Source organism: Mesocricetus auratus, unplaced genomic scaffold, assembly GCF_017639785.1.
Source record: "Mesocricetus auratus isolate SY011 unplaced genomic scaffold, BCM_Maur_2.0 Super-Scaffold_100037, whole genome shotgun sequence".
NCBI lineage: Eukaryota > Metazoa > Chordata > Mammalia > Rodentia > Cricetidae > Mesocricetus > Mesocricetus auratus.
Window position 1 is genome coordinate 7,020,610 of NW_024429215.1, and position 27,517 is coordinate 7,048,126.

General features: G+C 42.4%; 1 protein-coding gene across 2 annotated transcripts; it reads left to right on the forward strand.

The window, feature by feature from the left end:
* Positions 1-2,381: 2,381 nt before the first annotated feature.
* On the forward strand, positions 2,382-26,823 carry Lair2 (leukocyte associated immunoglobulin like receptor 2). 2 transcript variants are annotated; one of them, XM_040734152.1, is made up of 4 exons: positions 2,382-2,515; positions 8,726-8,761; positions 12,617-12,946; positions 26,530-26,823. In XM_040734152.1, the coding sequence occupies exons 1-4, from the start codon at positions 2,482-2,484 to the stop codon at positions 26,646-26,648; spliced, it is 519 nt and encodes a 172-aa protein (XP_040590086.1). In that variant the 5' UTR covers positions 2,382-2,481; the 3' UTR covers positions 26,649-26,823. The 2 variants fall into 2 exon arrangements, with proteins under 2 accessions (XP_040590086.1, XP_040590087.1); XM_040734153.1 differs by lacking the exon at positions 8,726-8,761.
* Positions 26,824-27,517: the final 694 nt, after the last annotated feature.

Here is a 27,517-nt window from a genome sequence, read left to right on the forward strand (position 1 = left end):
TTAAAAGAATTATATACGTGTTTGTGTGCGCGCGCACACGCGTGTGTGTGTGTGTGTGTGTGTGTGTGTTTATACCACGTGTGCACAGATGCCTGTGGAGATCAACAGAGAATGTTGAATCTTTAAAAAAGAAGTCAGCTGTGACTGGACATATGGCTCAGTAGTTTAGAGCATTGTCTGGCAGCTAACAACTGTCTGTAACTCCAGTTCCAGGGTATCTAACAACATCACACAGACATACATACAGGAGAGACACCAATGCACATATACTTTTTTTTTCAGATTTAAAAGATGTAACCATTATTCTCCCCAATTCCCCTAGCAGTCAAGGTCACACCTGATGCATACTGTCTATATACGGGGTTTAAATTATTTTCTAGTAACCAAGAGTATTCTGCAATCTCAAGAACAGATTTTTTAAATCCTCGGGATTACCAAAATATAGATTTTCTATTTTGATGATTTTAAAACCAATTTACTTTCTTACTTCTCCCACCTCTCCCACCCCCACCCCTCTCCACTGTGGGGGATCAGACCTGGCGCCATACATGCTGTGCAAACATTCCTTCACCGAGTCACATCTTTTTTTTTTTTTTTTTTGCTCTGTTTTTTTTTTTAAATTTTATTTTCCAGTTTAAATTTAGATAAGAAACAAGGTTGCTTCACAAGTCAGTTCCAGGTCCCTCTCCCATTCCCTCCCTTCCTCCTGTGCCCCCCCCCGTTATCCCCTCATTTCTCCAGGGAGGGTGAGGCCCTCCATGGGGGTGTGCATAGTGTGTCATTTCATATAGGGCAGGGCCTAGACCCTTCCCCAAGAGTTCAGGGTGAGAGTGCACCTCACATTGTTCTATAGGAGTCCAAAGTCCGTGTGTATACTTAGGATGGGTACTGATCTGCTGCCCAAGGCTCAGTAGATTTCCTAGGCCTCCTCACTGACACCCAGATTCAGGGGGTCTTGATCAGTCCCATGCTGGCTTCCCAGGCTGATGCCTGGGATTCAAGAGTTAACCTTTGTCTGGTCAGCTGTTTCTGGGGGTTAAACCAGCCCAGTCTTAATCCCTTTGATCATCAGTCCTCCCTCTCTGTTACTGGCTTTCTTGAGTTCAGCTCAGTACTTAACCAAGGGAGTCTGCCTCTTCTTCAATCAGCCACTAAATAAAGTTTCTGTTTCCCAGACTCTCTGGCCATAGGATTGTAGGCTGGCACTCCCCAGATCTATGTCTAAAATCCATATATGAGAGAGTACATGCCATGTTTCTCTTTTTGTGACTGGGTTACCGCACTCAGGATGGTTTCTTCTAGTGTCGTCCATTTGCCTGCGAATCTCATGATTCCATTATTTTTTTCTGCTGAATAGTACTCCATTGTGTAGATGTACCACATTTTCTCTATCCACTCTTCAGGTGAGGGACATCTAGGTTGCTTCCACGTTCTGGCAATTACAAATAAAGCTGCTATGAACATAGTGGAACAGACATCTTTGTTGTATGAATGAGCATCTTTTGGATATATGCCTAAGAGTGGAGTTGCTGGGTCTTGTGGTAGGTTTATTCCCATTTTTCTGAGGAATCTCCACACTGATTTCCAAAGTGGCTGAACCAGTTGGCACTCCCACCAGCAATGGAGGAGTGTCCCCCTTTCACCACATCCTCTCCAGCATAAATTGTCATTGGTGTTTTTGATTTTAGCCATTCTGACAGGGGTGAGATGGTATCTGAGAGTTGTTTTGATTTGCATTTCCCGGATGGCTAAGGATGTTGAGCACTTTCTCAAGTGCCTCTCAGCCATTTTAGACTCCTCTATTGAAAACTCTCTATTTAGTTCTGCAGCCCACTTTTTAATAGGGTCCTTTGGTGTTTTGGAGACTTGCTTCTTGAGTTCTTTGTAAATTTTGGAGATCAACCCTCTGTCAGATGTGGGATTAGTGAATATTTTTTCCCATTCTGTGGGCTGCCTTTTTGTCTTGCTGACTGTGTCCTTTGCCTTACAGAAGCTTCTCAGTTTCAGTAGGTCCCATTTATTAATTGTTGATCTTACTGCCTGTGCTACTGGTGTTAATTGCACATATACTAATAATAAATCTTAAAAATATCATCTGGGTTAGTGAGATGGCTCAGTGGGCAAGGGTGTTTGCTGTGAAGACTAAAGACCTGAGTTAAATCCCTAGGGCCTACATAGTAGAGGGAAAGAACCAACTTCAGCAAGTTGTCCTCTGACTGCCACTCATACTGCCACACACACACACACACACACACAGACCCCAATTTTTTAAATAGTAAAAGCCATTATTATAGCAGGACACATTTACATGTGAAATATCTGGTCTGGCTCTTATAAAGATCACAACATCAAACCTCTTCCTCTTCATGTGAGGAAGCTGATACAGAAACCGTGTGACCAGCCTCAGTCCACACATCCTGCCTATTGTGTTGGCTGCAGGGCTCCAGGTCCAGACCTGCTCCGGCTGCTGGAGCCTGAATCATGTCACTTTGTCTTGCCACTGTGCTGGCCGTCGGTGAGTCCTGGGAGAAATGGAGGGATGGGGCAGGTGATCTGGGGGAGGGGGTTCTATTCCCCACTCAGGCCTGAAGGCAGCCAAGCGGATTCTGGAGACCTTGTGGGGAGAATCCCTCCACACCATCTCCTCCCTGGAGACTCATTGCTAGAAACAAGGATGGGGCACGTGGGCAAATTCAGCCTCAAAATGAGCTAGGAAGAGCCCATTTGGACAGGGACGATGACTTGGGGACATTTCTTTTTCCCAGTGTTGGAGGTTGAGCTAAAGCTGAATGCATGTTAGGTAAGCACAGTACCACAGTGTTCCGTAAATACAAGCCCTCCTTTTATGTTTTAACATCATAGATTGTAAAGAGAAGCTTTTTCTTTGAGAGGGGCTTTCCCGCCAGCCTGGTTCTAGAGCTGCATCAGTCCCAAATAAACACACAGGAGGCTATAATAATTATGAAGCTGTTGGCCTTGTTTGTTTCTTACTGGCTAGCTCTGACTTAAGTATTTACCCCATAATTGTTAATCTGTGTATTTCTCTTACGGGAGACATTCTGTGCATCCTACCCCATGGCGGTTACATCTTGAATTCCTGTGTTTCTCCTTCCCAGAATCCTACTGGACTCCTAGTCCCACCTATCTAGATTCCTATTGGCTCAACAGTACTTTTTTGACAAATAACAGGCAAATAACAGGACTTCCCCAACATCTCCTCTTTTCTGTTTAAACAAAAGAAAGGTCTTAACTTTAACATAGTCAAATTATATACAACAGCTATCATGCAAAAACACAGTTACAACATTTTGTCTATCAACATTTAACAAGATTTAAAGAAAATATCATCTATCTCATTCTTGTGAGTCCAAAGTCCTATATGTAGTTTATCTCTTATCATAACTAAGGAAAACTATAATTATAACTGTCTTCAACTCCATCAAAGACCATAGAAGGATAATATACAATCACTAGGATTGACAGAGATATCTTACTGTCTGGACAGTCACCCGAAGTTCCTCTGTAACGTTGGGACATCCATCTTCAGCCCATAGGCCACAATGTGTCTGGAACACTTCTCAGCAAAGCAGGAAATTTCAAACTGTCCATCTGCATTGGCAGTCTGTCAGTCATTTTTCTGTGTCCTGCAGAAAGTCTGGTAGACTCTTCCATGAAGCAGGAACCCTGTAAGACTGAGTTCAGCTGTCACTTTTCTGTGGGTCCTGCATGTCCAGATTATACAACAACAGTCAAGCAGTACAGGCAAGAGCAGTTTCTTGCCCAAATGGCTAATCTTGCCATGTTGAAAGCAAACTCCATAACAAGTTTCTTCGATGCCCATTTTCCTCCCAGACATAATTGGTGCTGCCAGGAGCAGACATTTCTCATTGTCAAGAAAAACCCTAAACCATTTTAAATGCCATTTTCTGAAGGTCTTTGAGAGGTTTGAAGACTGTTTATCTATCTCAAATATATTTCTGTATATCTAGGAAACCTAACTTACCTAACTATAAATTCTGACTATTATAAGTAACTATCTATAATCTGTATTTAATTACGCATTACATTTTAAAAGATCAGTATAAGCACAATACTTAATCAAGAGGAGAAATATACATATCACAAAATTGACCTTGAATTTGTATCAATAAATGAAAAACAATACCCATACCATAATTCCCCTTTTTACCATTAAAAGGAGATTGGTTGTGATCATTAATCAATTATAAACAATCCCATTTAAATGAAAACAAAGATTTATAAACAAGATGGGAATTGGGACGTCGTTCATTCCAAACTGCTTCCTGTTGGAAGGGGGCACTGTTCACACCATGGGGATCATGACAAAACTCAGAAACCTGTATAAGTCCTTATTTTTGTGGTCTGTAAAGCTCCATCATCTTAGCTGTCTCAATTTTTGAAACGCCTGGCCCACTGCTTCCAGGGGTCTTGGTTCATCAAACCACAGAAGCCTAGAAGGAATCCTCAGCTTTTCATTTTCTGTGGAAACATAAACTAAAACTCCTTTTCTGAGTAACATATCCTTATACTTAAATTTTGAAGTCAAGGCATTTTCAAAAGATATAAGTTGAATTAATTCAGCAGCATTTATAATCAAGTGTACTTTAGCATTTGTTCCTTCCTTAGCAATGAAAAAACTAAAAAACACAATAACGTACAGTATCCAGACTTTCTGTGTATTTTCCATCTTTGTGTGGCTTATTTATTTATCTATTATTACTTTATTTATTTTACTTTTATTTATTTTTCTCTGAGACAGGGTTTCTCTTTGGAAATCTGCCTGCCTCTGCCTCTGGAGTAAATCCTACCAGCATTCGCCACCACAATGTCGGCTTTTCTATTTATTTACCACCTTGTCGTTTCATTTTCTCTCTCAATCTCACGTATATTTTTAAACACACTGTAAACCTTTAGAGGTTTTTCTTCATTTAAGTCTGACTTTACTGTAAATCTTTATGTTTTTCTGGCCACGTGTCTTATCTGTAAAACCGTGGCTGTTTTAAACTGCCATATTTTCTAAGATGGCGGGCTTAAGCGTGATTCCAGCTTACTGCCTCAGTCCATGCTGACATCCAGGAAAAGCTGCCACTTCCAGCAGTACGTACACACCTTTCAATCATTAGCAGAGTCTCTTAAATCAACCTTGCTGGCTGATTTTTTTTTTATGCCTAGTCAGGAAGACTCCGGTAAGTGAGCCACGTGAATCTCGGCTTGTTGCTAGCAAAACAGAGCACACCTGAGAAAAATGCTGCTACCAAAATCTGTGCTTCTCTCTGTTCTTCTGTTTTTAAAATTCCTTTAAAGCTTTTGTTGTTTTGCGTGGAAATTCAATCCCACTCCTGACAACCATTCTGTAAAAAGAAGCTTTTTTCCTTGAGCCGCTTTGGTTTATGCCCCGCCTGCCGCCTGGGCTCTGCCACATTGTAGTCCCCAAATAAACACACAAGACGCTGTATTAATTAGGAAGCTGTTGGCCTTGTTTGTTTCTTACTGGCTAGCTCTGACTTAAGTATTTACCCCATAATTGTTAATCTATGTATTTCTCTTACCGGAGACATTCCGGGCTTCCTACCCCATGGCGGTTACATCTTGAATTCCTGTGTTTCTCCTTCCCAGAATCCTACTGGACTCCTAGTCCCACCTATCTAGATTCCTATTGGCTCAACAGTACTTTATTGACAAATAACAGGACTTCGATTCTGGAGACCTTGTGGGCAGAGTCCCTCCACACCATCTCCTCCCTGGAGACTTATTGCTAGAAACAGGGATGGGGCATGTGGGCAAATTCAGCCTTAAAATGAGCTAGGAAGAGCCGGTTTGGACGGGGACGATGACTTGGGGACATTTCTTTTTCCCAGTGTTGGAGGTTGAGTTAAGGCTGAATGCATGTTAGGTAAGCACAGTACCACAGTGTTCCGTAAATGCAAGCCCTCCTTTTATGTTTTAGCATCACAGATGCTACGTGTTATTGAATACCCTTGTTCAGAGACTATTTTCTTTTTAAAAAAGTTTTTATTAGTTCTTTGAGGGTTTCCTAAATGACTCTCCCAACTCTTCCAAGGTCTGCCTTCTTCCAGACACACTCAACTTTGTGTCCATTTTCATTTTTATCTTATTTACTTATTTTGGTTTTCTTGAGACAAGGCTTCTCTGTGTAACAGTCCAGACTGTGCTGGAACTCTTCTTTGTAGACAGGGCTGGGTTTGAACACACAGAGCTCCACTTGTTTCTGCCTCCCAAGTGCTGGGATTAAAGGTGTGTGTCATAACCTCCTGGCTCCTTTGTGTCCATTAAAAAAAAAGCCATTTAAGACCAATTAGTGCTTCCCAAATATTCTTGTGTGTAGTCTAGCACTGAACAAGATTGATTTAACAGGGGCTACACTTTTTAATTTAATTGTATTATTATTATTATTGGTTATTTTAGAGGCAGTGTCTTGTTATGTAGCTCTGACTGTCCTGAACCCATTATGTAGACCAGGCTGGATCTCACTCATAAAGCTTCACCTGCCTCACAAATGCTGAGATAAAAGTTTGCCCCACTACACCCCATACCCGGGGCTACACTCTTTTTTTAAAATTTAAATTAGAAACAAGCTTGCTTCACATGTCAATCCCAGCTCTGTATCCCTTCCCTCTTCCCCTGCCCCCCACTAGCCCCCCTCACCTCCCACCCAATCCCCACTCCACTCTCCTGGGAGAGTGAGGCCCTTCATAGGATATCTCCAAAGTCTGTCATATCATCAGAGGCAGGGCCTAGGCCCTCCCCCATGTGTCCAGGCTGAGAGAGCATCCCTCCATGTGGAATGGGCTCCCAAAGTCCATTTGGATGACAGGGATAAATACTGATCTACTACTCGAGGCCCTATAGATTGCCAAGGCTTCCTCACTGACACCCAAATTTTAGGGGTCTGGATCAGTCCCATGTAGGCCCCTCAGCTATCAGTCTGGGGTCCAAGATCTCCCCCCTTGCTCAGGTCAGCTGTTTCTGTGGATTTCACCCGCCGGGGCTACACTCTTAACTAAAACTGACTCTCCCTCTTCCAGTAGCTGGCAATTACCATTAGCTCCAAGGCTACAGCAAGAAATATGTGCCTAAACTTCCATTCATTTCCGGTATTTTGTCTGGTTGGGCTTGCACGGGTATTGTGCGTGCTGTCACAGGTGCTGTGAGTTCATAGCAGCTGCCCTGCTGTGTTCAGGGTACACTGTGGTCCCTGAAACCATCTGCTGCCTCTGGCTTTTATGATTTCCCATCCCCTCTTCCTAAATGATGTCTGAGTCTTGGGAGGAGGAGATGTATGGTAGGTATGATCGCTTTAAGGCTGAGCATTCTGTAGTCTGGTATTCTCTACACCTTGATCATTTATGGGTCTCTGTGTTAATCTCTGTCGACTGCAAATAGAAGGTTCTCAGATGAGGGAGGGGTGGGGATGTGTCGAGCCACAGGCACACTGACAAATGCGTGTTTTGTTATCTTTTTGAAAATTTCATAGATGCATGCCATATGTTTTGAACATATTCATCCCCATTTTTCCTGTAATTCAGTACACACCCCTCCCTCCCCCTATTTTGCATCTCCCTTTTAAAAAATAATCCAGTGAATATAATTTGTCCTGTCTGTATACTCAAGGGAATGGGGCCATCTGCTGGAGCCTGGTTAGCCTACCATGGATCACACCCTTAGAGAAAATTCTCCCTTTCCCGGAAGCCATAAACTGTAAACAGATCCTCATCTTAGGAGTGGGGACTTTCTGAACCCTCCCACTCCATTCCAGTGCTCATTTTACTTTTTTCCATTTTTATTCATGCTTCTCTCATATAATAAATCCCGACAGCAGTTTCCCCTTCCTCCATCGCCCCCACCTGCCCCGTTCCTCCATCCTCCTTCTGTACCCCCCACATCCACTGCTCCTCCAGCATCCCTTGAGAAAAGAGCAGTTCTCACAGGAGATATCAGTCTAGTATGCCATAGCAAGATGCAATAAGACTAGGAACAAATCCTCATATCAAGGCTGAACAAGGCAACCCAGTAGAAAGAATAAGCCCCAAGGGTAGACAAAAGAGTCAGAGGTACGTACACCTGCGTCTACTGTTAGGAGTCCCACAAAAACCCCCAGATAAACAACCATAACATACATGCAGAGGCCATAGTGCAGACCCATGCAGGTTCTGAGATTGCTGCTTCAGTCTCTGTGAGGCTCTATGAACCCTGCTTAGTGTGGGCCATGTTCTCCTGGTGTCCTGAACCCCTCTGGCTCCTACAGTGTTTTCTCTTCCTCTCCCTTGTGGTTCTCCGAGCTCCACCTAATGTTTGGCTGTGGGTCTCTGTATTTGCTCTGCCATCTGCTAGAGGAAGCCTCTCTGATAACGATTGGGCTAGACTCTGAATTAACTCCATTTTACTTTTGGTTTTGAGACCTGGTCTGTCTTCAAGTCACATTGTATCCCAAGTAATACTTGAATGTATGACCCAGTTGAGTAAGCTGGGATTTGAGTCTGTGTCTCTGCCTCTGGCCTTGGGGTTAATTCGAGAGTTCTTTCAGAGGTAGAAGGAGGACTGTACTCTGACACTAATGGGGAGGACGGATGGTTGGGTGATCATCGGAGGCTGGATGTCCCCACCTATGTCTCCTCCTTCCCAGATTCTCATCTGTAAGCAAACCATGTGTTGAGCGTCTTTCTCACTGGGACTTCTCTTTCAGTGCTGTGCCTGGGACAGACAGTTAACACCAAGGAAGGTGAGTCAAGTCTTTGGCTGCTTCTGAACCCATGGGTATCTTTAGAGAAGATCGTGTGCACCTGGGCGGCCTGGAGGGAGACCCTTCAATATTCCCTGTAATATTCCTCCCAAATATTCAGCCTTCACCTCTCTTCCTTTTCCCACCTGTCTTCCTTTGTTTTCTTGGTTAAAAATGTTTTTAATTGACAAATAGTACCAGTATATATTTATGGGATGTAATTCACCATTTTGAGGTGTGTTTACTCTACACTTTGATTATGTTAGGCTAAGTCTCATGTTTGTCATCTTTTTTTTTGGTTTTACGAGACAGGGTTTCTCTGTATTGTTTTGGAGGCTGTCGGTCCAGCCCAGCCTCGAACTCACAGCGATCTGCCTGCCTCTGCCTCCCCAGTGCTGGGATTAAAGGCGTGCACCACCACCGCCCGGCCATGTTTGTCATCTTTGACACTCATCATTTTTGTTGTTGTTGGTGAGAGTGTTACACATCTACCGTTGTAGGAATTTTTAAAGAAACTGTCATGCATGGTAGATCTGAGAAATGCATTTATCCTGTCTAAATGGAATTTCAGATCTTTGATGACCATCTTCTCTGTCTGCTTCCACCTTCTCTCTAGGCTCAGGCAACCAACCATTCTTCTCTCATTCTGTTTGTTTCTGGGGCCAATGCCTTTGCATTCCATGTATAAGTGAGATCCTGTAGTATGTTATTCTGTGACTGACTTAATTCATTTAACACCCTCAGATTCATTTGATTGCCACCTACAGCAGCATTTCCTTTCTGAAGGATGACCAATGTTCTATAATGTCTGTGAATCAAATTACTTTTTCTATTCATCTACTGACTGACAGTTGCCTTGATTCTCTCTCTTCTCTACTAGGAATCATGCTGGGAAGAAGGTGGGGGATGAGATAACTCTATACTAGGCTGTCTGTGAAGACCAAGCATGACCAAGTCTACAGCTGAGTGATGACTGCCCATAACCCAGATCTCTCTTAGGATCCCCTTAGCAAGGCCTTGACTGTCTCAAAGATGAGAATTCACACTTGATCTCATGTCTCTATCTTCCTATGTACAACATGTCTCCACATCCTGTTGACCCTTCCCCCTAAATTTGTAAGTCTGTTGTTAGTTTAATTAGTTTGTTTGTTTTGAGACAGGTTCTATGAGACAGGTTCTATGAGACAGGTTCTATGAGACAGGTTGTTTTGAGACTATGTATCTATGACTGTCCTGTAGCTCACTCTATAGACAAGGCTGTTGTAGAACACACAGGGATATGCCTCTTTCTGCCTTCCAAGTGTCGGGATTACATGCGTGCAACACCACACACAGCCTCAAGTCTCTCTCTTTTTCGCATAAAAATCTGCTAACATCTTCCTAAGCTTCTTCCCTACCCACTCGTTGGTGTCTTCCCTCGTGTCTGCTCTGAGTGTATACATCATCCTTGTATACACCATCTCACCCTTTTTGACACCATGGAGATTGTTCCTTGCTATGAAGAAGCACAGATATCATCCTTATTTTATTAATGTTTTATTCCAGAGAGTCTTTTCCAGTCCCAATAACTAGGCATCATCCACCAACTCTCTTTCTAATTATTAACAATTATTTTTTGATTAAAATATAATTACATCATTTCTACTGTCTCTATACCTCCTCCAACACATTCTATGTCCCTTTTTTTCCATGATCCCTTTCAAATGCATGGCCTTTTAAAAATTATTGTTACATTTATTCAAATAAATGTATAAATACAATTTGCTGTGCAGTGGTTAGTGTTGCCTATATGTATATGTGTCTGTTTACGTATACATGTGTGTGTGCGTGTGCACGTGCACACACATGCATGCACACACACGCATGCACACACATGCACATGCTTTCAGAGATGACAACTTGATATTGGAAACCAGTTAAGAGGCTCTTCCCTGGGGAATACTAATCCTCCCTCTCTCAGTAGTCATTAAACTCTTGTAGCTCTTCATCTAGGCATGGGGCCCTGTGAGATTTCCCTCATCCAAGTTGGGTGTTGTCTTTGCTCAGGACATGTTTAGGCAGTCGTATTGTTGAGGTATCATGGGTATAGCTTCCCAGTCATATTGGGAAGATACACTCTCACTGTAGATGTCCTTGTTTTCTGGCTTTTACAGTCTTCTTGTTCCCTCTTCTGTGATGTTCCCCGAACCTTAGTTATAGAAATGTGTTGTAGATATATCCATTGGGAACAGACCCTCATTACCAGTTGTTTTCTGCGTTTTGATCAGTAGAGGTTTGCTGTAATGGTCTCCAGGTGCTGTGAAAAGAAACTTCTTCCCTGAGGGTGGAGAGGCCACCTAGCCAGTCAGATCAGCTGAATCAACTTTGGCGATCAATGGGGTGACAGATGTTGCAGCCAGATCGGCCTCATACTTGATCCTCTTATCAGGCTTGCTTATCTTTAGGTTCTTCAACATTCTTCCATTTTCTTTAAATACTCCAGTCATCCATGACCCTCCGAGTACCTCACAGGATGAATTTTAACTTAATTTTTAAAATGACAAAAATCGCATGTGTTTACCATGTCTGACTTCATATTTGGAAATGAGGAGATATTAGTGAAGGACCAAATCAAACCAATTAGCATATGATTCATTTCAGTTCTCACATTTCACACATTTCAGTTCTCAGACAGCACTTAAATCCTGCTCTCAGTGACTCCAATGGACACGAGGCTTTGTGTTAACCATCTTTGGCATATCCCACAGAAGAAGGACTACTTCTCCTAATGAAGCAGAGGGCCTGTCTGTATCCTTTGAAAGGCACTTTAACCTGTTTTATCAGTGTTTGATTCTCCATGTCCCTGTCAGCTATGTACAAGGAGTTTATGCCTTTAGGGTCTCAGCGCAAGTATCTCTCCTCTATCATTTCAGGGAGGACATCTCTGTTCTCACCTGTCACTTGAGATTCCTATGCTCACCCCTCACCTTCATTGAAGTTTTGTGTCACAGTACTGGACAGTTTATTCTTTCTACATCTGTCTTTTCTTCCAAGTTTCAGCTTCAAATGGAAGAAATTGTGTTCCTTGTAAAAAGGAAGCCATGGAAATATAGAAAACAACTTCAAAATGATGACTAAGATATTAAAAATGGTTGAAAGAATGAGTGAAGGAAGGAGAGAGGGTTAGGAAATCTTGGTTTAAGTAAGGGCAAAAAATTTCATTTACACATTGCTAAGGGCAGGAGGTCAATTATGCAGCATGGCTAGCAACTATGCATTTGTAAGCTTGGAAATTGCTAAGGGGGGTGGTGAATGTTATCCCCAGAAAAAGGTAAATTTATGAGTTCATCCACATTGATTATCTTGAATCAGCTGTTTCATAGCACACATCAAGACATCATCTTAAACACAGTAAAAGTCAGCATTTTAAATTTGTCTTTGGGCATAATATACTTATTTGTGATTTATGGGGATGCTCCTACATTCAGACAGCTTGAAGCAGGTGGGCTTTTAAAGCCGCAATAACAGACTGGACAGAAGGTGGAGATAGAGGTAGTAAGTGCAGAGGTCCCTGGAATGAGGCATTTCCCAGAGATTCAGTGGGCTCTGTAACAGACATGTCCAGCCTGGCATGTTCTGAGATTTCCTTGGATGAATCTTTGCTAGACCGAAGATGTGCTTAAGATTAGGTTTCTTGGTGTCATGTGGCAGGAATTCAAATGCACACAGAAAGTGAGGATGTCATGGAGCTGCACTTTCATCATGTCTGGAGAACTCTAAACTTGGTGATAATATAGAATGCACCCCTAAATTGGTTTAGTGTTGTGATGGTGTCCTGCCTGTGTACACTGAGATTCCTGCTCTGCTCTCTCCTAGGGTTTCTGGAGATTCCTTCCATCTCCGTTGAACCAGGCCTTACTGTCCCCCAAGGGCATTTTGTAACATTTGTGTGCTCAAGCTCTAGTGGGTATGACATATTCCGCCTGGAGAAGGAAAACCAGGAAGTCACGGATAAGAAGAGCACCCCTCATTCTCTGACAGAGGCTCGATTCCGCCTTGGCCCAGTGGATGACAGCTTTGCTGGGAGCTATGCCTGTGTCTATGAGAAAGAGTCCACCTGGTCTCCACCCAGTGAGACCCTGGAGCTGATGGTAACGAGAGATTATATCACCCAGGCTCCTGACCCAGGACCAGCAGTGACCTCAGGTTTGTTCCCAGGTCCCTGGACTCTAACCCTAACTGCTCTCTCCTGTCTCAACTTCCTCTTCTTTTTCTTTTTTTAAACTTTTTATTACTTTAATTTTAAATAGCTTGCTTCACATATCAATCCCAGTTCCCTCTCCCTCCCCTCTTCCTGCACCCTCCCACCCTATCCCCCCCCAGCCTCCCACCCTATCCCCACTTCTTTCCACATAGGGGATATGCAGAGTATGTCATTTCGCTCAGGGCAGGGTCCAGGCACTCCCCTAAGAGTCCAGGCTGAGAGCATCCCTTTGTGTTATGGACACACGAAAGTCCATTTTTATGCCAGGGATAAACACTGATATACTGCCCAGGGCCCCATAGGTTGCCCAGGCCTCCTCACTGATTCAGGGGGTCTGGATCAGTCCCATGCTGGCCTCCCAGATGTCGGTCTGGGGTCCAAGAGCTCCCCCCTTGTTCAGATCAGCTGTCTCTGCTGGTTTCCCCAGCCCATGCTTTGCCAATTGGCTCATCGCTCCTCTCTCTGTGTCACTGGATTCCATGGCTTCAGTTCAGTATTTAATTGTGGGTGTTTGCCTCTGCTTCCATCAGTCACTGGATGAAGGTTCTAGGATGGCATATAGTGTAGACATCAAGTTCATTATCAGGAATGGGTATTTAAGGTGGTCTCTCCACTATTGCTTAGCTTGCCAGTTGGGGTCATCCTTTTAGATCATTATTGGTCTCACTGGTGCCAAATCTCTCTTCTAACCTATGATTCCCTCTATTATGGTATTTCTCATCCTGTTCTCTCCCTATTCTAACTCCCACTCAACCTTCCTGTTCCGCCACGACCTACTCTCTCTTCCTCTTCTCCCCCTCTCTTCTTCCCAGCTCCCACTCACCCCAACCTCTCGCCGTGTCCCCAAACTGTTCAGATCTTGTCTCATTCCTTGTCTCTGGGGTATCATGCATATCTCTTACGTTCTTTCCTGTTTCCCAGACTCTCTGTCAGTGGAAGTGCAGACTGGCACTATCCTGATCTATGTCTAAAATCCATATATGAGTGAGTACATACCGTGTTTGTCTTTGTGACTGGGTTACCTCAGTCAGGATGGTTTCTTCTAGTGTCATCCATTTGCCTGTGAATTTCAAGATTCTATTGTTCTTTTTCTGCTGAGTAGTACTCCATTGTATGAGTGTACCACATTTTCTCTATCCACTCTTCAGTTGAGGGGCATCTAGGCTGCTTCCTGGTTCTGGCTGTTACAAATAATGCTGCTATGAACATAGTGGAACAGATGTCCTTGTTGTATGAATTTGCATCTTTTGGATATAGGACTAAGAGTGGGATTTCTGGGTGTTGTGGTAGATTGATTACCATTTTCCTGAGGAATCTCCATACTGATTTCCAAAGTGGCTGTACGAGTTGGCACTCCCACCAGCAGTGGAGGAGTGTTCTCCTCTCTCCACATCCTCTCCAGCATAACTTGACTTTGGTGTTTTTTATTTTAGCCATTCTGACAGGAGTAAGATGGTATCTCAGAGTTGTTTTGATTTGCATTTCCCGGATGGCTAAGGATGTTGAGCAATTTCTCATGTGTCTCTCAGCCATTTTAGACTCCCCTATTGAGAATTCTCTATTTAGTTCTGTAGCCCACTTTTTAATGCATCCTTTGGTGTTTTGGAGACTTGCTTCTTGAATTCTTTGTAAATTTTGGAGATCAGCCCTCTGTCAGATGTGGGGTTAGTGAATATCTTTTCCCATTCTTTGGACTGCCTTTTTGTCTTGCTGAGTTTGTCCTTTGCCTTACAGAAGCTTCTCAGTTTCAGGAGGTCCCATTTGTTAATTGTTGATCTCAGTGTCTGTGCCACTGGTGTTATGTTCAGGAAGTGGTCTCCTGCACTTCCTGCACTTCATTGAAGAGTATCTCCTACTTTCTCTTCTAAGAGTTTCAGTGTGGTTGGATTTATGTTGAGGTCTTTGATCCATTTGGACTTAAGTTTTGTACAAGGCGATAGACATGGATCTATCTGCAGTCTTCTGCATGCCAATATCTAGTTATGCCAGCACTATTATTTGAAGATGCTTTCTTTTTTCCATTGTATAATTTTAGCTTCTTTGTCAAAAATCAAGTGTTCATAGGTGTGTGGGTTAAAATCAGGGTTTTCAATTCGGTTCCATTTGTCTACCTGTTTATTTTTGTGTCAATACCAAGCTGTTTTCAGAACTATAGCTCTGTAATAGACCTTGGAGTCATGTATGATGATGCCTCCTGAAGTTCCTTTATTGTATATGGTTGTTTTGCCTATCCTGGGTCTTTTGTATTTCCATAAAGAGTTAATTATTGTTCTTTCAAGGTCTGTGAAGAATTGTGCGGGGAATTTTGATAAGGATTGCATTGAATCTGTAAACTGCTTTTGGCAAGATTGCCATTTTTATTATGTTGATCCTACCAATCCAAGAGCATGGGAGATCTTTCCATTTTCTGGTATACTCTTTGATTTCTTTCTTTAAAAACTCAAAGTTCTTTATATACAGGTCTTTCACTTCTTTGGTTAGCATTATCCCCAGATATCTGATGCTGTTTATGGCTATTGTAAAGGGTGATGTTTCTCTGATTTCTTTCTCAGCTACTTCATCATCTGTATATAATAGGGCCACTGATTTTTTGAATTTACCTTGTATCCTGCCACTTTGCTGAAGGCGTGATTTATCAGCTCTAGGAGTTCCCTTGTGGAGTTTTTCGGGTCACTTATGTAAACTATCCTATCATCTACAAATAGTGAAAGCTTGACTTCTTCCTTTCCTATTTGTATCCCCTTTATCTCCCTTTGTTGTCTTATTGCTGTAGCTAGAACTTCAAGTACAATATTGAAGAGATATGGAGAGAGTGGACAGCCTTGTCTTGTTCCTGATTTTAGAGGACTTGCATTGAGTTTCTCTTCATTTAGTTTGATGTTAGCTGTTGGTTTACTGTATATTGCCTTTTTTATGTTCAGGTGTGTTCCTGTTATCCCTCATCTCTCTAGGACCTTTATCATGAAGGGGTGCTGGATTTTGTCAAAGGCTTTTTCAGCATCTAGTGAGATGATCATGTGGTTTTTCTTTCGCAGTTTGTTTATATGGTGGATTACATTGATAGATTTTCTAATGTTGAACCATATCTGCATTCCTGGGATGAAACCTACTTGATCATTTTGGATGATTTTTCTGATGTGTTCTTGAATCTGATTTGCTAGTATTTTATTGAGTATTTTTGCATCTGTATTCATGAGGGAAATAGGTCTATATTTCTGTTTCTTAGTTGTGTCTTTGTGTGGCTTGGGTACCAAGGTAATTGTAGTCTCACAAAAAGAGTATGGCAGTGAGCCTCCTGCTTCTATTGTGTGGAGTACTTTGAGGAGTATTGGAATTAGCTCTTCTTTGAATTTCTGGTAGAATTCTGCACTGAAGCCATCTGGGTCTGGGCTGTTTTTGGTTGGGAGACTTTTGATGACTGCTTCTACTTCATTAAAGGTTATAGGTCTGTTTAGATTGTTTATCTGTTCTTGATTTAGTTTTGGCAAGTGATATGTATCCAGGAAATTGTCCATTTCATTTAAATTTTTGTGGAGTACAGATTTTCAAAGTATGCCCTGATGATTCTCTGGATTTCCTCAGTGTCCATTGTTATGTCCCCCTTTTCCTTTCTGATTCAGTTAATTAGCATGCTCTCTCTCTCTGTCTTTTGCTTAGTTTGGACAAAGGTTTGTCTATTTTGTTGTTTTTCTCAAAGAACTCACTCTTTGTTTCATTGATTCTGCAATGTTTTCCTGGTTTCTACTTGATAGATTTCAGCCCTCAATTTGATTATTTCCTGGCGTCTGCTCTTCCTGGGTGAGTTTGCTTCTTTTTTTTTTAAACTAGAGCATTCAGCTGTGCTATTAATTCTCTAATGTGACTGTTATCAAGTTTCTTCATGTGGGCACTTAGTGCTATGAACTTTCCTCTCAGCACTGCTTTCAGAGTGTCCCACAAGTTTGGGTATGTTGTGTCTTCATTGCCATTGAATTCCAGGAAGTCTTTAATTTCTTTTTTATTTCTTCCTTAACCCAGGGATGGTGCAATTGTGCATTGTTCAATTTCCATGAGTTTGTAGGGTTTCTGCGATTTGTGTTATTGTTGAATTCTAATTTTAATGCATGGTGGTCTGATAAGATACAGGGGGTTATTCCATTTTTTGTATATGTTGAGTTTTGCTATGTTTCCTATTATGTGGTCAATTTTAGAGAAGGTTCCTTGTGGTGCCGAGAAGAAGGCATATCCCTTTGTGTTTGGGTGGAATGTTCCACAGATGTCTGTTAAACCAAGCTGGGACATAACTTCTATTCATTCTTTTGTTTCTTTGTTAAGTTTCTGTCTGGAGGTCCTGTCTCTGGTGAGAGCAGAGTGTTGAAGTTTCCTACTACTAGTGTGTGAGATTTTATGTGTGATTTGAGCTTTAGTAATGTTTCTTTCATGAATGTGGTTGCCTTTGTATTTGGGGCATAGATGTCCAAAATTGAGACTTCATGTTGATTTGATGGACTTTTCCTTTGATGAATATGAAATGTCCTTCTTTATGTCTTTTGATTGATTTTAATTTGAAGTCTAATTTGTAAGATATTAGGGTTGCTACACCAGCTTGTTTCTTGGGTCTGTTTGATTGGAAAATCTTTTCCCAACCCTTCACTCTGAGGTAACATCTGTCTGTGCCATTGAGATGTATTTCTTGTATTCAGCAGAAGGATGGGTTCTGTCTTCGTATCCATTCTGCTAGTCTGTGTCTTTTTATAGGTAAGTTGAGACCGTTGACATTGAGGGATATTAATGACAATTGATTGATGATTCTTGTTTTCCTTGATTTATTGGTAGTGGAGTTATTGTGTGTAGGTTCTCCATTTTTCTTATGGTGTCTGGTAAAGTGGGATTATATATTGTCTATGTCTTTGTGAGTATAGTTATATTCGTTGGGTCTAGGTTTTCCTTCTAGCACTTTCTGTATAGCTGGATTTATGGATATGCATTGTTTAAATCTGGTTTTGTCATGTAATATTTTCTATTTCTCCATGTATGGTAATTGAAAGCTTTGCTGGATATAGTAGTCTGGGCTGGCATCCTTGTTCCCTTAACATTTGTACTACATCTGTCCATGATCTTCTGGCTTTCATAGTCTCCATTGAGAAGTTGAATATGTTTTCTGTACCTTTGAGCTGTATTTCTTCGCCTTCTATACCTATTATTTTCAGGTTTGTCTTCTTCACGGTGTCCCATATTTCCTGGATATTTTGTGTCAGGGATTTTTGGTTTTGAGATTTTCTTTGGTTGATGACTGTATATCCTCTAACGAGTCTTCAACACCTGAGATTCTCTCTTCTATCTCTTGTATCCATTTTTGCTACTCAGTGTCTTTTTATAGGCAAGTTGAGACCATTGACATTGAGGGATATTAATGACCATTGATTGATGATTCTTGTTTGTGCTTGATTTATTTGTAGTGGAGTTATTGTGTGTAGGTTTCTTCCCTTTTTCTTTTCGTGTTTGGTAAAGTGGATTACCTATTGCCTATTTCTTTGTGAGTATAGTTATCTTTGTTGGGTCTGGGTTTTCCTTCCAGCACTTTCTGTAGAGCTGGATTCATGGATATGTATTGTTTAAATCTGGCTTTGTCATGGAATATCTTGTTTTCTCCATCTATGGTCATTGAAAGCTTTGCTGGATGTAGTAGTCTGGCCTGGCATCCTTATTCCCTTAGCATTTGTAGGACATCTGTTCAGGATCTTCTGGCTTTCATAGTTTCCATTGAGAAGTCATGTTTAATTCGGATAGGTCTGCCTTTATATGTTACCTGGCCTTTTTCTTTAGCTGCTCTTAATATTTTCTCTTTATTCTGTAGATTTGATGTTTTGATTATTATATGGCGAGGTGACTTCTTTTTCTGGTCCAGCCTATTTGGTGTTCTGTAAGATTCTTGTATTTTCATAGGCATATCCTTCTTTAGGTTAGGGAAGTTTTCTTCTATGATTTTGTTGAATATGTTTTCTGTACCTTTGAGCTGTATTTCTTCACCTTCTCCTATACCTATTATTCTCAGGGTTGGCTTCTTCATGGTGTGCCATATTTCCTGGATATTTTGTGTTAGGGATTTGTTGGTTTTGAGATTTTCTTTGGTTGATGACTGTATATTCTTTAATGGGTCTTCAACACCTGAGATTCTCTCTTCTATCTCTTGTATTCTATTGGTGATACTTTCATCTGTAGTTCCTGATTGTTTACCCAGCTTTTCTATTTCCAGCATCCCCTCATTCTGTGTTTTCTTTATTGTTTCTACTTCAGCTTTCAATTTTTCAACTGAGTTGTTTCCTTTATTTGTTTGGTTGTTTTTTTCTTGGTACTCTCTAGATTCTTTGAGAGATTTGTTTATTTCTTGAAATTTTTTGGTTCCCCTTTTCCTCCATTTCATTTATTTTTTGTTTGTTTTTTTCTTCTATTTCTTTAAGGAATTTCCTCATTGGGGGTCTCTATCATCTTCATAAAATAATTTTTAAGGTCTGTCTCTTCTGCTTCATCTATGTAGTGCTTTTCAGGTCTTGCTGGCATTGGGTCTCTAGATTCTGGTGGGGTCATATTTCTCTTTGTATTGCTGAGTGAGCTCTTATTCTGTCTTCTTCGCATCTCTTTTTCCAGTGAGTGTAGGTGGGGTCTTTCTGTCTCCATTGGTCTCCTTCTTTCCTGAAGCTAAAGCTGGGGACCCTGGAGGGTGGGGTCTGAAGCTGGGGACATCAGAGGTTGGGGTCTGGAAGGACCGATGCCTTTCCTGTGTGGGTGGGTCCTCTGGATGCCAGGAGTGGGCCCCTGGAAGATTGGGGGGATGGGTCATGGGCGGGGGATGGGGATGGTCCCAGGGGGACTCAAGCTCACCTGCAGCTGGGGATGCCAGAGGTTGGGGTCTGGCAGGACTAATCCCCCTTCTTTTTGTTAACCACAAGGCTCCTTTCTCCCTCCTGCATCAGCAAATGTCCCCTCTGCTCTTAAACTCCAGATTTATAGAGCTTTAGTCTTAAGAGATCCCATGAATGACCTAGATACAGTTTTGACGGTAGGACTCTGAGTTGTTCCTGATTTCTGGGTAGGGACTGAGCTCCAGCAATGGTGGGTGTAGACTCCTTTTTGGGAATGCAAGTTTTCTTCAGTGGGTATGGTGATTTATCCTGTCCTTCCATTGAGTCTGTAGGAATATATTTCCTCTGGCTTGGTACCCTTTCACTAAACAGTTCAGAGAGGGATGCTGGGCACATCTGGGCTATTCTTTTGGGAGTGTTTTCATATGGCCTGCATGCAGTCAGGCCCCAGATTTTACTAGAGTCAGGGTACAAAAATAAGTCTATTTCCATGTCTCCCCACGTATTTCTTGGAGATTCTCAGTGTTTATTCTGTGCATCCAAGCAGAGTGAGTGACAGGGGGAACAGAATGAAGGACCAACATTCAACAGGAGGGATTTAAGAGGGCCTCTGCCATGTTTTCTGTTTCCCTGTCCTTTCACTTCAGGTCTCTCTTGTGGTCTGTGGTTGAGAGATAAACAAATCTCCCCTTTTGGATTTATACTTAGGATGGAGAAGGGGTCTACATAGCTCTCCTCATGAGTTCTGTCTCATTGCCAGTGTTGTAGTTTATAATGGATTATTTGCTGGTTTGATGTACTGAGTAGCCTCCTGCTTAACCTTGGAGCCAGGAACATCAGGGTGTCCTCCTCCTCCTCCTTCTCCTCCTCCTTCTTCTTCTTCCTCTTCTTTGTCTTCCTCTTCCTCTTTTTCTTCTTGTGCTTTTGTGATGAGATTGTAACACACCAAATAAAAACCCAGAGTCTGAGATTGGGGTTCAAGCTTGAAGCTGAAGATCAAAGAATCAAAGCAGCCAAGCTGGTAGATCTTACCTCTATGAAGCTTAAATGGCAATCCTGTCTCCATGATTCCTCAGAGGCAAAAACTCTGAATTCCTGTCACCACCTCCTAGAACTTGCTTTATAGACCAGGTTGGCCTTGAATTCACAGATCCAAAGACAGGCGCCATCACACCTGGATGCCATTTTTCTTTTGTAGGCTTCTACAGAAAACCCACCGTGTCATTCTTGCATAACTCTGCAGAAACCTCAGGAGGGAAGATGACAATTCAGTGTGATTCCTTACTGGGATATTATAGGTTTATTTTGATGGAGGAAGGAGAACAGAAACTATCTAAGATGATAGATGATAGATGCACAGTATGTAACCAATGGGCAATTCCAAGCCCTGTTCCCTGTGGGTCTGTGGCTTTTGGCCATAAGTGGATGTGCAGAAACTATGACAATTACAAGGTCAATTCACATGTGTACTCAGAATAAAGTGACCCCTTTAAGTTCCTGGTGTCATGTGAAGAAACTTGATCATTGACTGAATAATTTTTTGAGATTTTCCTCATAGATTTCTGAGTCTTATTTCCAGGGGAACTAAAATTGGAGGTGACTCAGAGAAACTTGGGGCCTCTGATCCAGGTGAAAACCTAATACGAGAGGCAGTGACACCTTCAGGGAAGGATAAGAAGGAGCCAAGCATCTCTTGTACCTCTTTTCTGCCCATCTTCCCCCTGGCAATGTTCAGGAAGCCCTCCCTGTCAACCCATCAGGGTCTGTACCCTGGAGAGAAGTCAGACCCACAGAGACACCCTGTCATCAGCTGTGCTCTGTTTAAGGAATTCAACTGTCCTCAAATGTCCTGACTCACCCCCAGGACTAGATAATGGGTTGCAGATTCAGTCTTCTTGGAGTGGTCGGACCTAATTGAACCCACACTCACCCTAAGCACAAGTGAGAAACCTAGAAAATTTAGTCAAAGACTCAGATTCAAAACAGGCCCTGAGTGGGAAGCCCAGGCGATGCTCACTAGAATGAGGAACAGGAGTGTTATGGAGGGAGGAAGAGACAGAGACAGGGAGGGACTAAGTTTGAGAAAATAGAAAGACATAGGTCCTCAGAGACTGGCCCTGGTGAGGTCTCAACTCAGGAAAAGGTGAGCAGCCTCTCTCCTGTCCTGGTCTTTATGATACTTCCCATTATATTCTCCCTTTCCATGATCCAGGACCTACAGTGTCATTAGGAGAGTGAGTGACCTTACTCTGCTAGTCTCGGAGCCATGTGAAACACTTTCTGCCTTTCCAAAATTGATACAGTCAGTCTCCTCTTGTGTCTAAGACCCAAAATTGCAGCTCAGCATTGTCAGAATTCTCTGTGATCCCTGGGATTTCAACTTTCTTTGTGACATGTAGGGACTTGGTCTGTGTTTTCTTGGCCTCATCCTTGGAGGTGACAGATAAGAAAGCCTTCTCCCTCCTGCCATTGTTGACCTCAAAATCCATGCAAAGGGAACTGCTTGGATGTGGTCTTCAAGCAGTTTTTGAGACCTTCACGCAGTTTTCCACCATTTGAGACATCTGAGATGGGGCTTCATTCTAGACCCAGACCTCTCTGCTTCTGTCAGAACTGTACATGTGAAAGAAACAGGGGCCGGGGAGACGCCTTAGTGGTTAAGAGTGTACGCTGTTTTTTTTTTTTTTTTTTTTTTTAAGAGAATGACAGTTTGGCTCCCAGCATCCAATTTCAGCAGCTTCAACTGCGTGTGACTCTAGTTCAAGAGAATCTACCTCATTCTTATGGCAACAGCACACATAGACACACACACACACACACAGAGAGAGAGAGAGAGAGAGAGAGAGAGAGAGAGAGAGAGAGAGAGAGAGAGAGAGAGAGAGAGAGAATAGAGAATTTTCATTTTGAGACAGGGTCTGTCTATGTATTTCTGGCTGGCCTAGCATTTACTATATTGACCAGGCTGGTCTCCAAATCACAGATATCTACCTGCCTCTGGTTCCCAAGTGCTGGGGTCACAGGAATGTGTCCTGACACCCAGCTTCAATACAAATAATTAAAACAAATCTTTTAATAAAAGATAAAAACCACAGAAGATGTTGAGCTGAAACATGAGATTTTACATCAGTCTTGAGTTTCAGCTGGATAAGAGGAAACCAGAATATTATGGGAATGGTAAAGATTTATAAAAAAACCCCTACTCATTCAGAAGCCTTCCTCTTTCATGTGCCATAAAAACTGGGGTGATATATTATTTATGATTTAATAAAGACTGCCTGAGGTATCAGAATGCAAAGCCAGACACGCTAGTTAGATGTAGAAGCTAGGCGGTCATGTTACATGCCTTTAGTCCCAGGACTCATGAGACAGAGGTAGATGGATCTCTGTTAGTTCAAGCCCAGACTGAGCTACATGAAACTGTTCCAGTCTAAAAGGAAATAGCTCATACAAAGGAGATCTCAGCACTTGGGATTCATGCCATTAATCCCAGCTCTAGAGAGGCGTAGACAGAAGCAGGGTTTCAGAGCTGGCATTTCAGTCTTAGAATTAGTCTTTAACCATGCTGAGGACAGGACGGCCCCTTCAGCCTGAGGTAGAGGTAAGAACTAGTGGCTGCCAGGTTTGCTTTTTCTGATCCTCAGGCAATCTTTATTAAATCATGTGTAATACACCACCACAAAAAACCATACTCTTGAGTGCATTAGTAGATAACACTCTGTATGGCACACTGGTACCAACCATCCCTGCAGTTTGTTTTGCAAGGGGAACACATCATGTTATCAAGATGTGATGCTTAGGTCTGACCACTACTCAGAGGATACTGGAAGCTGATAGGGAACACAGGTAACTGGGTGACAACAGGGCAGGACACAGGGACACTGCCTTAGTGGCTCTTTTATCCAGCTGCTGAGAGACTTTGAGGGTGCAACCCCCCACTCATGCTTGGAATGTCCTCCTGAGTCCCCTCAGATTAAGAGATGAGGCTGATCAGGTCACAGTGAGGTCTTATTGTGGATGAGAATGAGGTTCCAAAAAGACATGCTGCTTTTGAGAGGCATCCCACGCTATGGGTACCACTCTGCTCTGCCCATCTTGAATTCACTGTGGCCTCCATACTTACTGTAGAACTGACACTTCTGCAGTTACTATGGTCATTACCACCTAGCACATTTTTTTACCCAAACATCAATCTGTTTCTTCTTTATATTTTATGTTTACACATGTGTGTATTTGTTCCTTTAATTTTTAAACCTTTGCAAATGATTTAAAGCAAAACTGTGTGTGTGGGTATTTTGCCTGCATGAAGTCTGTGCACAATGTGTATGTTTTGCCCACAGAGGCCAGAAGAGGGCATAACATCCCCTTGAGACTGGACTTACAGACGCCTTTGAACATACAGCACTCATAGAGGTCAGAAAAGAACACTGGAAACTCTGAGTCTGGAGTTACAGCGAGTCGTGAGCCATCATGTGGGTGTTGGGAATTGAACTGGGTCCTTTGGTAGAGCAGCCAGTGCTCTTAAATATTGAGCAATCTCTCCAGCCACAAGACTTCCTTTTCTAAAACTGGAGCTGGGGAGATGACTCAATAAGTAATGTGAACTTTTCTCAGCATGAGAACCTGAGTTAGGATCTCCAGTATCAACACGAAAGGCTTGGAATAGCTGTAACCACAGATTTGGAAAGGCACGGACAGGAGGATTTCTTGGGTTGGCTTGTTGTCTGCTTTTGCTGAATCAGCAAGTTCAAGTTCAGTGAGAGACACCCTTCAAATGTGTTGGAGAGAAATTGAAGAAGACATAAGATTACTGGATGCTGGCCTCTGGCATCCATATGCACGCATGAAAACACACACACACACACACACACACATAGGCACAAACATATATACACATGCACAAACACAAATTTTTGCTCTATAATAAATTCATAAATGCCATCTAATCCTAACAAAATAGGATTGGTCATTTTTTATAGTAAAATGTATATCTCATAAACTAACTCACATAGGAAGTTATTGTTTTCAAGGTTTCAAAACCTGAGGCTGAAGAAATGACTCAGTGATTAAGAGGACTCTTCTTCAAGAGGACTCAGGTTCAATTCCCATACATATTCAGTGGGCATAGACACCAGAAGAGAGTATCATATGCTTTAGGCCTGGAGGTGTAGACAGTTCTGAGCTATCATGTAGAGGCTTGGAATGGAACTCAGGTCTCTTGCAAATACAGCGAATGCTCTTAACCACCAAGCCATTGCTCCAGCTCTGGTGTTTACATTTCTACATATAGAAGCAGGTTGTATTTCCCATTGGCAATACCGGCACTTAGAATTTACATGACTCTGTGTATATCTGTATCCCTCTGTATAGCACATTGTGAATCAGACTTTATGATGTTAAGTTAATGATAGGTTCAAAGGATTATGAAGTCCCAGGGTATCTGGCGAGGATATGAATTCATTTCCTGTTACATACAGAAGATGTGCTAGAGTCCCTGAGGACCCGTGCTTGATGATTAGCCTTTGGGTTGTAGCATGTGAGTCAGTGGTAAATCATCTCTGTGAAAATTAATTTGCATGACCCTGTGATCAGAATCAACAGAGAGCATAAGAGGGGGCTGCTGCTTCCGAATGGGGACACAACTTCTCACCAATCCTGAGTTCTTGGGAGGCACAGATACATTTTAAAAATCCAGATACAAGTTCAGAACTCACAAAGGATAGTAAGGCTGAATTATCAGAAGGAAACTGGCTGTGTCAGGGAAAGCGCTCACTAAGTCTACCTTAAGGGGCTGCAAGGATGACTCAGCAATTAAGAGCACTGGGACAAGCTCCAAGCTCCAGGTGTCCGTTGGAAGAGAGGGAAGAGAGGGATCATGATGGGGAAACCTTCAGAGACAGCTGACCTGAGCTTATGGGAGCTCATGTACTCTGGAGTGATGGCTAGGGAGCCAGCAGGGGACCTAACTAGGCCCTCTGCATTTGGGTGACAGTTGTAACTTGGTATTTTGTGGGGCTCCTGGCAGTGGGACCAGGATCTGTCTCTGACACATGAGCTGGCTTTTTGGAACCTGTGCCAGATTTTGTTGATTCCACTGGGAGGCTTTACTCATTCTGAATGGAGATGGACCAGGAATGGATGGGGTGGGGGGCGTAGGAGGAAATGGGGGGGGAAGGACTGGGAGGAGAGGAGGTAGTGGGAACTGTGGTTGGTATGTAAAACAAATTAATTAATTAATTAATTAAAAGAGCACTGGCTGTTCTTCCAGAAGATCCAGTTCAATTTCCAACATCCACATGATGGATCACAAACGACTGTAACTCTAGTTCCAGGGGATCAAACACCCTCACACAGACACACGTGCAGGGAAAACACCAATGCACATAAAATTTGAAAAGTAAAGACTCTACCTTAAGTCATGAAGATGAAACTTAAGAAACTATACCCCAGGGGAACATTTGTATATCTTCGGTATGAACATCCTCCTCTGCTTCTTTATTTCCTGAGTACAGCTCAGCCCATTACAGAATAAGTCAGACCCCCAAAACACCTGGACAAGGAGATTCCCAAGATACGGAAATACATAGATACAGAAGGTAGAGTCTTGTCCGTGGGAGGCATGTGCCCTGTGTGGACGTTCAGGTTGGCTTTGATCTTTATTGTGATTTTTTTTGTCCAATTCCCAGGCTCATATCCCCAGGATCACCGTGGGGAGAATCTCATTCGGATCACTGTGGCTTCTTTGGTTCTGGTGACTCTTGGAGTTCTGCTGTTTCAGGCTTACCACAGCCAGAGAAGGAAATGAGAGCACAATGGCTATTTTTAGGCAGGGAAACGGCACTCACACACTGGAGAGGGCAAGTACGGATAACGGAATGGAGGAGTACAAGCAATGTACAGTGATATCAACATACAAAACTATGGAATCCAGTTTTCTTGTCTCGTCACTAAATTAGTAAAATAAATAAATTTGAGATGGAGCTACCTAAAGGTTCTTTACTTTCTTCATTAGGTTCCTAGGCAAACATACTGATGTTAAGATCTCAAGCATGCTCATGCTTGTGAAATTCATATCCGCAATCACCAAGCGATGACAGCAGCCTAAGTAAATGGCAGCATATGAACTTATTAATGGACAAAACTGGAGTGTATGCCACCTCGAGAGACATTTCTATCAGTTCAGGGTGTCAATGAAGGGCAGAATGCCTTTCTTCATGCCTCGTCCTGCTGGAGTCCGTAACAAAAACCCATGAGCCTTTCAGCAGAACATTTGAACTGAGCCATCGATTTGTAAGTGAGCCACTTTTACTAGGTGGAGATCCAGAAACACACATCCGGGAAATGAAAGAGTGAAGATGGGCTTATTGCACATAGTGGATGAGGAGAGCAAGGAGTTTTTGAAGAAAGGAGGCATGGGATTTTATGCAGGGAGCCCAAACATACTTATGTCATAAAAGTCTTTAGAGGTGTGTAGTTTCTCTATGTAAGGCGAGAATACAAGAAAGGAAGTACAATAAGGGAAGACTGTAGATACATTTTCAGCAGCCCAAGAAGATCATGGGATAGAACATTCTAATCAAAACCTGCAACAGTCATCAGAAACACTTTGGGATACATTCACCTTGCAGCACAATAATAATTGAAGGGAGTCTACACGTGGACATGTTCAGTGGG